The 12848-nt window shown below is 48.3% G+C and overlaps 1 protein-coding gene across 1 annotated transcript in view; it reads left to right on the forward strand.

Moving 5' to 3' along the window:
• The window catches only part of plxnd1 (plexin D1), a 166290-nt gene that overhangs the window by 9851 nt on the left and 143591 nt on the right, over nucleotides 1-12848 (forward strand). Inside the window, exons 3-5 of the mRNA XM_078210138.1 lie at nucleotides 767-898; nucleotides 2905-3005; nucleotides 10458-10590. Coding sequence (XP_078066264.1) covers nucleotides 767-898; nucleotides 2905-3005; nucleotides 10458-10590 — 366 coding nt within the window. The remainder of the gene's footprint in view (nucleotides 1-766; nucleotides 899-2904; nucleotides 3006-10457; nucleotides 10591-12848) is intronic.

Here is a 12848-nt window from a genome sequence, read left to right on the forward strand (position 1 = left end):
ACAATCTTCATGCAGCCAGCCCTGCCCCACTAGAGTGACAGCCCCAATCTCTGTGGAGCCAGCTTCACCCATAAATCACTCCCCAGATTCTCTGTGCACTGGGTGCAGGAAACTCTGGTCTGAAACCGCGGCTCTGCAGCTGGAGAGATACACACCGGTTTTCAGTCAGAGGCTGACACTCTGACAAATTATGGGAATATTCTGCCCTGTGTGTTTAACATGAGAAAGAAACCCAAGGAGTTGGACAGGAACAGAATAACAACGTTTGACATGGAAACACATTAGGAGATACTGGGTCAGCTGATGAAATGTTTGGTCGATGCGGTAAGTGTTAAGGGGTGACTGAAAGGAGACTGAATTGGAGGGACAGAGGGCGGGGGGGAGGGAGGGTGGGAAATCCAGAGCCAAGAGCCTTGGTAACCAAGGGCCCAGATGAGGCAATTGAAAATGGGGCTGGTGAAGAGGCTAGAGTTACAGGAGCAGAGAGATCGCGCAGGGATGTGGGGCTAGAGGAGGATGGTGTGGTCACTGCGTCAGAGGCTGCTGGACAGGGAGGCATAGTTTCCCTTCCTCACAGTCTCACAGGGTGTCACAGATTGACTTTAATAAGGCTGTGACTTTGGCACAGCGACAGGGACAGAAATCTGATTGGAGAAATGTTCTAATGACCCCCTGAGTCCTAGCTCCCTCTCTACATTAACTGGGATTGAAACTCTGAGTGGGAGCTGACGGGAGTTGTCTTGACCATTTCATTCTATCTTCCCAGCTGAACATACGGAGTGATTTGTCGATTGGGAAGAGGGAACTGATCCCAGTGGCGCCAGGGGAACCTGTCCATCACCTCATGCATTTTGATCCAATGGATGAGACCTACCTCTACGTCATGACTCGTTATCAGGTGAGTAAAATCCAAAGAGGTCATACAGTATTCACCCTTTTTAAATTGGTTGCTTGTGTGTTGGTGGGGGTTGGGTGATATGCATGAATTAATCAGTGGTCTTCACACAAACTGCCCACTGCATCACGCGCGCCGTCGGCTGCGTCACGCACGCTGCCCGCTGCGTCATGCACACCGCCCGCTGCGTCACGCACACTGCCCGCTGCGTCACGCGCACTGCCCGCTGCGTCACGCGCACTGCCCGCTGTGTCACGCACGCTGCCCGCTGTGTCACGCACACTGCCCGCTGTGTCACGCACACTGCCCGCTGTGTCACGCGCACTGCCCGCTGCGTCACGCACGCTGCCCACTGCGTCACGCACACTGCCCGCTGCGTCACGCACGCTGCCCGCTGCGTCACGCGCACTGCCCGCTGCGTCACGCGCGCTGCCAACTGCATCACGCGCGCTGCCCACTGCATCACGCGCGCTGTCGGCTGCGTCACGCACACTGCCCGCTGCGTCACGCGCGCTGCCCACTGCGTCACGCGCGCTGCCCGCTGCATCACGCGCGCTGCCCGCTGCGTCACGCACGCTGCCCGCTGCGTCACGCACGCTGCCCGCTGCGTCACGCGCGCTGCCCACTGCATCACGCGCGCTGCCCACTGCATCACGCACACTGCCCGCTGCGTCACGCGCGCTGCCCGCTGCATCACACACGCTGCCCACTGCGTCACGCACGCTGCCCGCTGCGTCAAGCACACTGCCCGCTGCGTCACGCGCGCTGCCCGCTGCATCACGCGCGCTGCCCGCTGCGCCATGCGTGCGGCCCACTGCGCCATGCACACAGCACGCTGCGCCACGCATGCTGCCTGCTGCGCCACACGTGCTGCCTGCTGCGCCACACGGGCCAGCGTCCGGAGGAGGGACAGAGAGACTGGCCAGCGTCGATTCCAGTCAGTAACTCACTCCCGGGTATCTATTATTCGATGTATAAACCATCTCAAACCCCTCGATTAGATTCCAATCGGTAGCTCACTCACGGGTATCTGTTATTCTATATAAATCACTCCAAACCCCGTGATTGGATTCCAGTCTGTGACTCACTCCCGGTATCTGTTAATCTATATACAAACCACTTGAACCCCTCGATTAGGTTCCGGTCTGTGATTCACTCCTAGGTATATGTTATTCTATATATAAACCACTCAAACTCCCCAGTTAGATTCCAGTCTGTAACTCATTCCCGGGTACCTGTTATTCTCGATATAAACCAGCCCAAACCCCTCAATTAGATTCCAGTCTGTAACTCACTCCCGGATATCTGTTATTCTATATATATATATATATATATATAAACCCCTCGATTAGATTCAAACCTGTAACTCAATACATGTATCAGTTGAAATGCCTGCAGGATTTCCTCTGTGTTTGACTACACAGCAGAATAGAATAACAGATACCCGTGAGTGAGCTACCGATTGGAATCTAATCGAGGGGTTTGAGGTGGTTTATACATCGAATAATAGATACCCGGGAGTGAGTTACTGACTGGAATCTAATCGGGGGTTCAGAGTGATAAATATATATATAACTGAACCTCACAGCATTCTTCCTTCAGTTATCTGATGTTCCAATGAGTCACTTGCTCTGACTTCTGCTCTGCGTCTCCCAGTCTGATATGAGTCACTGACTCCTGTTCATTCTGGACTGTTGCACAGGGGATTCACACTCTACCCACATGAATGAGTTGGTGTCCACCTGATTTGAGATGGAGCCACTTTCCAGCAGCCCTACAGCTGGTAGTGACTTCGCTTTCCATACATGATTGGGTGATTCTCTCCCCGGGACCCTTCCATTGGTTATCTCTGCTGGTCATTGAGTGATCACTTGATCCTCTCCCCCCAGGTCCCTCACATTGGTTATCTTTCGTAGTCTTTGAATTATTGGGTGATCTTGTCTCCAGCTGCGCTGCCATTGGTCATCTCAGCAGCCAATCCCTGAGTTTTATTCTCTTGCTTTTGACAGGTTAGCCGCGTAAAAGTTGCCACCTGTGACCAGTACCAGTCCTGTCAGGAGTGTCTCAGTGCAGATGATGCCTACTGTGGATGGTGCACCTTAGAGAGCAGGTAGGGAACCAATCGGTGTTTGAAACCTGTGATAACCCTCAAGACTTGCATGGGGAATCATTGATTGACCTCCCTGTAAGACTTATAGAATGCGAGCTCCTTGGGGATTGGTAATCACATATCAGGTGGAGCTTGTATAAAGCCCTGTATAAAGCCCTGTATAAGCCCTGTATAAAGCAGGCCCCTGAGTAGGTCCATTATTGCATTGTCCCGACTGGGACCTGTTTGTGTTCACCATAGGCTTGCGGTTTTTGCTTTGCTTTACTTTGTGCAATAAAGTACTGTTCCTTTACAGTGACCATCTTTGGTATTTTCGTAGTACAGAATGTAAGAGGACCAGCATGGAAGCCAAATTCGAGACAAATTTTCCATAATTAATGACTAACCCCTGGCTATGTTTTAATACTGAAGTGTTCCTTGGGTTGGTGCCTCCTTGATGACCTTTATCTTGTCCTCCACTGGATATAACCCCTTGACATCTACTCAGTAGCCTAAGTAGGTCACTTCAGCAGCTTGGAAAACACACTTCCCCCTCTTCAAGCGAACTCCCGCTCTGAAAACTCTTTGCAAGACTTCTCCCGGGTTGGCCAGGCATTCCTGTTCTGAAGCCCCCGCAATTATCTAAGACATCAGCTAAGTATACTGCTACCTTGGGTAGCCCCTGGAGGATGTTCTCCATAACTCTTTAGAAAATCTGTGCATGCTGATGAGACCCCAAAGGGCAAGCCGGTATATTCATGGAGTCACTTATGCTTGTTAATTATCACGTATTTCTGGGAGGACTTGTCCGATTCAAGCTGAAGATAGGTATGGCTCATGTCCAATTTGGAGAACATCTTGCCGCTTGCTAACTTAGCATACAAATCTTCTATTTGAGGCATGGAGTAACTATCGAGTTTGGAAACCTGATCGACTGTTAGTTATAGTCATCACAGAGATTAACTGATTTGTCGGGCTTAAGAACAGGGACTGCAGGTGCACCCCATTCTGCAAATTGTACAGACCTTTTATCTGTGAACATTCCCCTGTGTAAGTGGCTAGTCTGGCCTGCGTTTCTTCCAACCTCAGGAGTTGGATGCCAGATTGGAGATGCTTATATGCTTGTTCTCTGATAACAGAGACTGCAGTTCCCATGTCCAGTTCCATCTTCAAGGGATGGCCATTCACTACTAATTCTACCATTATTGGGGCAACTATTTTTGTGATGATACAATTCAGTTATAGTGTCTCTGTCTGTGGAGCAAGGGATATCTGCATGGTACAGGCAGGTACTGGCCTCAGCTTTTTCATTGGAAATCATGCGTTTTGCCTGTTCCTGAAAGTTGGCTTGGCTGTGTCCTTTGACAGTACTTGCAATAATCCGTTCTCTGGCAATTGCACCTTTCTGGATATGTTCTCTAATAATCTCAGGTTCATCACTGCATTTCCTTGACTGACAGGTGACATTAGGGTTCCTATATCGACAGGAGCCAATTAGCACCTGATTTATGCAAGCACTCTCCATTGGAGATTGATTACACAAGGTCCCTCCCCCTAATTGGATGACATTGCTGCCTCAAACTTCCTGTAGTTCCTGAGCGCCTTTTTCTGGGTTTTCAAGTGATAAGGTGATTTCAATGGCTTTCTTTAAATGCAGTTTGAGTTCTGGCAGCAGCTTCTTTTGGGTGGTTAGTTCATTTATTCCACATACCAATCTGTCTCACAGCATTTCATTTAAGAGGCAGTCCAAATTCACAATTTTCGGCCAATTTCTGCAACCTAGCCAAGACCTCAGTGACAGATTCCCCAGGCGTTCTCCCAGCATTGTTGAAGCGGTAGCTCTGGAGGATTGCAGAGGGCTTCAGGTCATAGTGGTTTTTTACCAGGTCTACCAGTTCATTAAAAGTTTTTGAGTCAAAAGTATCTGGATAGGTCAGATTTTTTATCATGCTGCCTAATGTCAACAATGCCACCTTTTGTTTTTCATCCCCTTCAATGTTGTTAGCACGGAAGAAGTAATGCATGCACTCAGTATATTGGGCCCAGTCTTCCCCATTGTATCATAACGTTAAAGTTCCCCAAAAAGAGGCATAGAACAAAGAACAGCACAGGAACAGGCCCTTCGGCCCTCCAAACCTGTGCCAATCATGATGCCTTGGCTATTAGACCGTATGCACTTATGGAGTCCGTATCCTTCCATTCCCATCTGACCAACTCATGTATTCATCTAGTTGCCCCTTAAATGCTGTTATCGTACCTGCTCCCACCACCTCCCCAGGCAGTGCATTCCAGACACTCACCACCCTCTGTGTAAAAAAACTTGCCTCGCACATCTCCTCTAAACCTTTCCCCACGCACCTTAAACCTATGTGCCCTAGTACTTGACTTTTCTACTCCATGAAAGAACATCTGACTATCCACTCTGTCCATGCCACTCATAATCTTGTAAACCTCTATCAGGTCTATCAGGCATAATGACTTTTCCTTACCAGAGATTCTTGACTTATGGAAATTGTCCGGAAGGAAAGATGGAGAAAAAGAATTATTCTCCTCATTGCCAAATCGGAATTCAGCCAATTTCCCGTCACTAACTCCCTTTAATGTGCACCACAGGAAAAGGCCGCTTCTGTGACATATAGTCAGGTTGTGTTCACCTCAGGACCGACAATTCCGGTCCATACAGTGACAGGCTTAAAAACCCCTGCTGGCTGTTCCCCATTGAGTGAGCCTTCACTCACTCTATAAGGCAGTTCATACTCCACGAAGCCCACGGGGAGATCTATTAATGACCCCAGTGGCCTTTATGACCATCATAACATCCCATCCTCTTAGGTCTGAGTCTCTACCTGCACCCCTATTGTGAGGAAATCCTTTGCGTCATTTAGTGATTGGTTTGGAGGTCTGTTGGAGACAGGGGTTGGGTCAGGCAGGTTTACATATCAGGAAAGGAATGACAGGTTGCATCTCTTTGGATTAGGATGAGGATTATAAGTGCAAAGATGAGGGGATTATACAGTGAATTTGAAGGTCATGAGCGTCAGGGTGAGTGGATTAGAGGGGGAATTTGAGGGTTATAAATGTGAGGGTGGGGAATTAGAGGGTTAGGTTGAAGGTTACAAGTGTGAGGGTGAAGGGATTAGAGGGTTACAATGAGGGTTTAAGTGTGAATATAAGGGGAATAGAGGATTAGGGTCTTGGATTTTGCTGAGAAAAGATGGGAGTGCAGCAGAAACACTAGTATGGACTGTCTGGGCCGAATGGCCTCTATACCCTGTGTACTGTAAACATTTTCACTGCAGGGTGGGTGTGGGGGAGGGATGGTGATATGGGACAGGGAATAGGGAAGTGAAAGCTTTCTACACACTATATTCACATGAACAATGCATGCCTATACCCCGGGTTATGTAATAATTGAGACAAATTATTGATAACATTTTCACAAACTCGATCAGCAGTGTTTCCTTCCTCTTCATTCCTCAATTAGCCTCCTCCCTCAGCATTTTCTGAGAAAACGGGATGGGGAAGGACTGAAGAATGAAGGTTGGGCAAAGGGACAAATGCTCTGTCAATGAGTGGGCCTCTGATACTCACTGCCTTGCTGTTAGACAATGTGCCCATGCAGTGACACCCTGGGGACTGAAAGCTTCTCCTGCACATTGCTGTCCCCACTGTGCTGGCTCCAGTGAAGGTACAGACTCAGAGATAGAGGCTGAAGAAGTGGACCTCAAGGCTGAAGTGGAACCTGAGGAAGAACCGCACGGGTAATTCTTTGAGGCTACCTCCAAAGACTAAGGTCCCCAGCCCCATTTACCCTGCCTGAACCAGCCCTGCCTTTGATGGAAACCCGACCAATTGCTAAATGATGCAAAAGACCTAATCAAGGTCACAATCGAGGTGCTGGAAGAGACACAGACCTAAGGGGAGAGGGATGTTATGACGACCATGAAGGCCACAGGGAATCATCAATAGATCTACCCGTGGGCTTCATGGAGTATGAGCTGTCTTACTGAGGGAGCGGAGGCTCAGCAAGCGGGATGCAGCCAGGGTCACTCTACAGGACCTTCGTTGCAGGTGCCGAGGTGACTGTGAGCCACAGGCACGACTATTTATTTTAGTGTACAATAAAGGGTGTTGATGACTTGAAACTGGCATTTGGCTGAATTGCTACACACATTACTGATATCCTTGTAAAATCATGCTCTCGAGCGTCTCAATATCCTTTTTATAATATGGTGCCCAGGACTGCACATACTGCTCTGTATGGTCAAAGCAAGGTTGAAAACAGGTTAGAATAACTTCCGTACTTTTCAATTCGATCCCTCTAGAAATACAGGCTGGGATTCTCTGATCTCGTTCTCTCTGCCATCGATGCCAGCGAGAATGGAAAATTTGGCACTCAGCCAAATCTCCATTCACCGCAGCAGGACTGGAGAATCCCAGCCGCAGGTAAGGTCAGAGAATTCTGGCCACAATCCAGTACTTGATTTGTTTTCTTTATTGCTGTAGGTGCAGACTCGATGGGTTGAATGGCCTCATTCTGCACTAAGGGATTCTAGGATTCCTTGTTAACCTACGGAGGAACTGTAGCGATTGTTGCATTTGTACTCCGAGACACCTTTTGTTCCTCTGCTCCACCCAAACTTACACCTTCCAAGTAATAAATGACCTCCCTGTTCTTCCCACCAAAATGTACTACCTCACATTTATCCGCGTTGAATTTCACTTGCCAATTATATTCCCGTTCTGTAAGTTTATTAATATCCTCCAGGAATGTTTGACAAAGTCCCTCATGGTAGGCTAGTGAAAAAGGTTGGATCTCATGGGATAAAGGGGGAGGTGGCTAGATGGGTGGAGAACTGGCTTGGTCATAGAAGACAGAGGGTGGTAGTGGAAGGGTCTTTTTCTGGCTGGAGGCCTGTGACTAGTGGTGTACCGCAGGGCTCTGTATTGGGACCTCTGCTGTTTGTGATTTATATAAATGATCTGGAAGAAGGAGTAACTGGGGTGATCAGTAAGTTTGCGGACGACACAAAACTGGCAGGACTTGCAGATAGTGAGGAACATTGTCAGAGGCTACAGAAGGATATAGATAGGCTGGAAATTCAATCCTGATGAATGCGAAGTGATGCATTTTGGTGGGAATAATGTAGGGAGGAGCTACACGATAAATGGAAGAACCATAAAGGGTGTAGAGACGCAGAGGGACCTGGGTGTGCAAGTCCACAGATCTTTGAAGGTGACGTCACAGGTGGAGAAGGTGGTGAAGAAGGCATATGGCATGCTTGCCTTTATAGGACGGGGCATAGAGTATAAAAGTTGGGGTCTGGTGTTGCAGATGTATAGAACGTTGGTTCGGCCGCATTTGGAATACTGCGTCCAGTTCTGGTCGCCACACTACCAGAAGGATGTGGAGGCTTTGGAGAGAGTACAGAGGAGGTTTACCAGGATGTTGCCTGGTATGGAGGGGCTTGGTTATGAGGAGAGATTGGGGAAACTGGGGTTGTTCTCCTTGGAAAGACGGAGGATGAGGGGAGACTTAATAGAGGTGTATAAAATTATGAAAGGCATAGATAGGGTGAACGGTGGGAAGCTTTTCCCCGGGTCGGTGGTGACGTTCACGAGGGGTCATAGGTTCAAGGTGAAGGGGGGGAGGTTTAACACAGATATCAGAAGGACATATTTTACACAGAGGGTCGTGGGGACCTGGAATGTGTTGCCGGGCAAGGTGGTGGAGGCGGACACACTGGGAACGTTTAAGACTTACCTAGACAGCTACATGAACGGAGTGGGAATGGAGGGATACAAAAGAGTGGTCTAGTTTGGACCAGGGAGCGGCGCGGGCTAATTGTTCTTTGTTTCTCGTTTCAAGGCTTCATTCTATGATCATCTTGCTGGTGCCAGTACAGAGCGAGACTGCAGATAGTTGGGAACCTGTCTCGGGGGCAGGGAATTCAGATGGTGTTCGTAAAGCAGAAGTGGAAATGAATAGGGTTGGGAAGCATTTTCTGATCAGGGCCAGTGTGATCTCCTGGACTCGTTTCGATCGCCTCAGGGGGTCGGAGAGGAATTTCCCAGATTTTTTTTTCCCCATATTGGCCCTGGGGTTTTCACTCTGGGTTTTCGCCTCTCCCTGGAGATCACATGGTCTGGAATGGGGGGGTGGGGGTGAGTTAATAGGTTGTGATGAACAAAGCATCGTAGCTGTGAGGGACAGCTCGGTGGATAGGATATTAGGATGTAGATAGGCTGGAAAATTGGGCGGGGATCCTGGATTCAGGATTCAATCCTGGACCGGGGAGCGGCGCGGGCTTGGAGGGCCGAAGGGCCTGTTCCTGTGCTGTATTGTTCTTTGTTCTTTGTTCTTGAATGTATTCCAGTTCTCTCAATTTGATGTCAGCCACAAAGTTAGAAATTGTGTTTTTGATTCCAAAGTTGACCTTCTTGATGTAAGGTGTGAACAGCAGTGATCCCAGAACTTATCCTTGTGGAACATCAGAGAAACATAGAAAAACTACAGCACAAAACAGGCCTTCCACCTTCCACGTTCCACCACTCTGACTAACCCTTTCCTCCCACACTCTGCTTTCTGTCTTGAAGCCCATTAAAAATCCATTTTGTCACCTATCCCCTGAATCCATATTTTCTGACCTTATTCATTAGTCTATTCTGGGGTACTTTATCAAATGTCTTTTGAAAATCCAGATAGATTACATCTACTACATTACCAGAGCCTACTCTGTTAACTCTTCAAAAAACTCAACAAGTTTGGTCAAGCAAGATTTTCCCTTTGGAAATCCATACTAATTATTCAATATTTCTCATTTCGAGATGTTCTTCTAGTCTCTCCTTTACTAGGGATTCTATTGATGTTCAATTGGCTGGTTTAGAATTCTGATCCTGTTCTTAAATAGAGGAATTATATTCACCAAGTGCCAGGCCTCTGATGGCATCATTTTCTAATGAATGAAGATCAATTCCTCTACTGTCTTTCCACAGGAGGCTTTGAAATCATGTGATTTAATACATCTGGACCAGGAGGTTTATCCTCCTTCAGTTTGTTTCGTTTATTCAATACATCCCTAGTTTTATTTTCAATTCTCCTACCTGTTCATTCAATGGGACACTTGTTGAACAAGATCCCTGGTTTCAAGGACACTGCCCCTCAGCTGAACTCACAGTCTCAAATCCTCAGCACACAATCTAGGAGGGTGTTTGGGATAGGGTGGGAATGAAATGGACAGTGTCACATCTAGCTCTGTTTCAAAGTGAATGGTCTCAAACTATAAAGTGGCTCACTGACACACTGAATACAGCTCAAAATATTGTCAATCGGTCAAATGTGCAGTGTTCACTGTGTGTGTGATCACTGTGTGTATGTGTGTGTGGATTGTGGGAGTGTGGGAGTGTGTGTGTGTGTGTTTATGTCTGTGTGAGTATCTCAATGATTTACTGATTATGCGTTTCCCCTCACAGGTGTTCACTACAACAGGAATGTGTAAATTCCAGCAAGTCCTTGTTCTGGACCACCCTCAGCTCTGGGATACAGCTTTGTCCAAGCATGAATATTGTACCATCGGAAATCCATGTTGCCAGCAAGGCTCAACTGGTAAAGTATCAACTCCAGAACCTGCTTCCTCCCCGTGGGTGTGGTCGGTAACTACACTGACCAATAGTGGTGCAGTCAGTAATCACACTGACCAATAGTGAGTGCGGTCAGTAATCACACTGACCAATAGTGAGTGCGGTCAGTAATCACACTGACCAATAGTGAGTGCGGTCAGTAATCACACTGACCAATAGTGAGTGCGGTCAGTAATCACACTGACCAATAGTGAGTGCAGTCAGTAATCACACTGACCAATAGTGAGTGCAGTCAGTAATCACACTGACCAATAGTGAGTGCGGTCAGTAATCACACTGACCAATAGTGAGTGCGGTCAGTAATCACACTGACCAATAGTGAGTGCAGTCAGTAATCACACTGACCAATAGTGAGTGCAGTCAGTAATCACACTGACCAATAGTGAGTGCTGCGTTCCAGTCCCTGCAGAGGCAGTGCCGAGGAAGAAATGGGGTGGCATGGTAGCACAGTGGGTGGCACGGTAGCACAGTGGGTGGCACGGTAGCACAGTGGTTAGCACTGCTGCTTCACAGCTCCAGCGACCTGGGTTCGATTCCCGGCTTGGGTCACTGTCTGTGTGGAGTTTGCACATTCTCCTCGTGTCTGCGTGGGTTTCCTCCAGGTGCTCCGGTTTCCTCCCATAGCCCAAAGATGTGCGGGTTAGGTTGATTGGCCATGCTAAATTGCCCCTTAGTGTCCTGACATGCGTAGGTTAGAGGGTAAATGTGTTGGGATATGGGGGTAGGGCCTGAGTGGGATTGTGGTTGGTGCAGACCCGATGGGCCGAATGGCCTCTTTCTGTACTGTAGAGTTCTATGATTTCTATGAAACGCAGGAGGAAATTGGAGGCCCAGGGAAGTTCCAGGGGTCTCAGAACGGGGTGGGTGAGGTAAGGGGGCACAAAGGAGTCAGGCAGGATCTTTGGAGGAGGCCAGGGGTGGGGGGGTGGGGGTGAGGACGTTGGGGGTGGAGGCCTGGAGGCCACTGGACCTTCTCTTGATGGCTTATGATAGATGCACTCCCTCGTTTCCTGCTTGAGACCTAACTCTGTTGAATTTCCCACAGTCCAAAGATGTGCAGGTTAGGTGGATTAGCCATGGTAAATGTGTGGGGTTACTGGGATAGGACAGGGTCTGGGCCTGGGTAAGATGCTTTTTCGGAGGATCGGTGCAGACTCAGTGGGCCAAATGGCACTGTGGACATTCTATGGTTCGATGGAAATAACCTTCGAGTGGTTCAAGTGCCTCAATTTTGGCGAAGGCGGGCTTTGTGTCCGAGGCCTTACCCTCCCAATGTAAAATCGTTGTATGATCAGGGCAGGTGGGAATTTGGAAGGAATCCCATGCCTGCAATTTCACACTCCCCTGTCTAAAAGCCCGCAGGTGGGGTGAGGGGTGGGGGAGTGTAAAATGTCTGGCCAACGTCCCAGACAGCAGCATCATCATCGCTGGGCACATCCCAGCCCACTAACAAGACAGAGCTGGCGGCTGGAACAGTGGTATAGAGTCAGGAAGAAAAATTACTCCTCCCCCTGACAGCAGGAATGGGAGAATTGTCACTTTCTTCAAGAAGAGAGATAAATCATGTTGGGTTCTTTCCCTTTGGCCACAGCAGAGAAAATGCTAATGTGCATCCTTCTGAATCACCTCCTTCCTGTGCCTGGAAGAATCCTTCCACAAACACAGTGTGGCTTTAGACCTTCCAGAGGAACCTCCAACGCCATCTTGGTTGCTAGACACCCATTAACCTGGCCACAGCCTTTGACTCAGTAAATCACGAGGCTCCACAGATTGTACTCCAGGAAATTTCATCACAATCCTGTAACTACTTCATGATAGTCATAGAGTTTTACAGAACAGAAAGAGGCCCTTCGACCCGTGGTGTCTGCGCCAGCTGACTGATACTGAGTGGGAGAATGATACATGCCTTTAAAATCCAGTTTGGTGTCAGGCAAGGCAGTGTGATAGGCCCCATACCATTTACAAATTACCTGATACTTGCTATTCACCTCATCAAAGATCAACTGCCCTCTGGTGTCAGTATTAAGTACTGTCGGGATGGTAAATTCTTTAATCATAGAAATCATAGAAACCCTACAGTGCAGAAGGAGACCATTCGGCCCATCGAGTCTGCACCGACCACAATCCCACCCAGGCCCTACCCCCACATATTTTACCCGCTAATTCCTCTAACCTACGCATCCCAGGACTCTAAGGGGCAATTTGTTTTTTAACCTGGCCAAT

The sequence above is a fragment of the Mustelus asterias genome, chromosome 3 (assembly GCF_964213995.1).
Source record: "Mustelus asterias chromosome 3, sMusAst1.hap1.1, whole genome shotgun sequence".
Taxonomy (NCBI): Eukaryota; Metazoa; Chordata; class Chondrichthyes; order Carcharhiniformes; family Triakidae; genus Mustelus; species Mustelus asterias.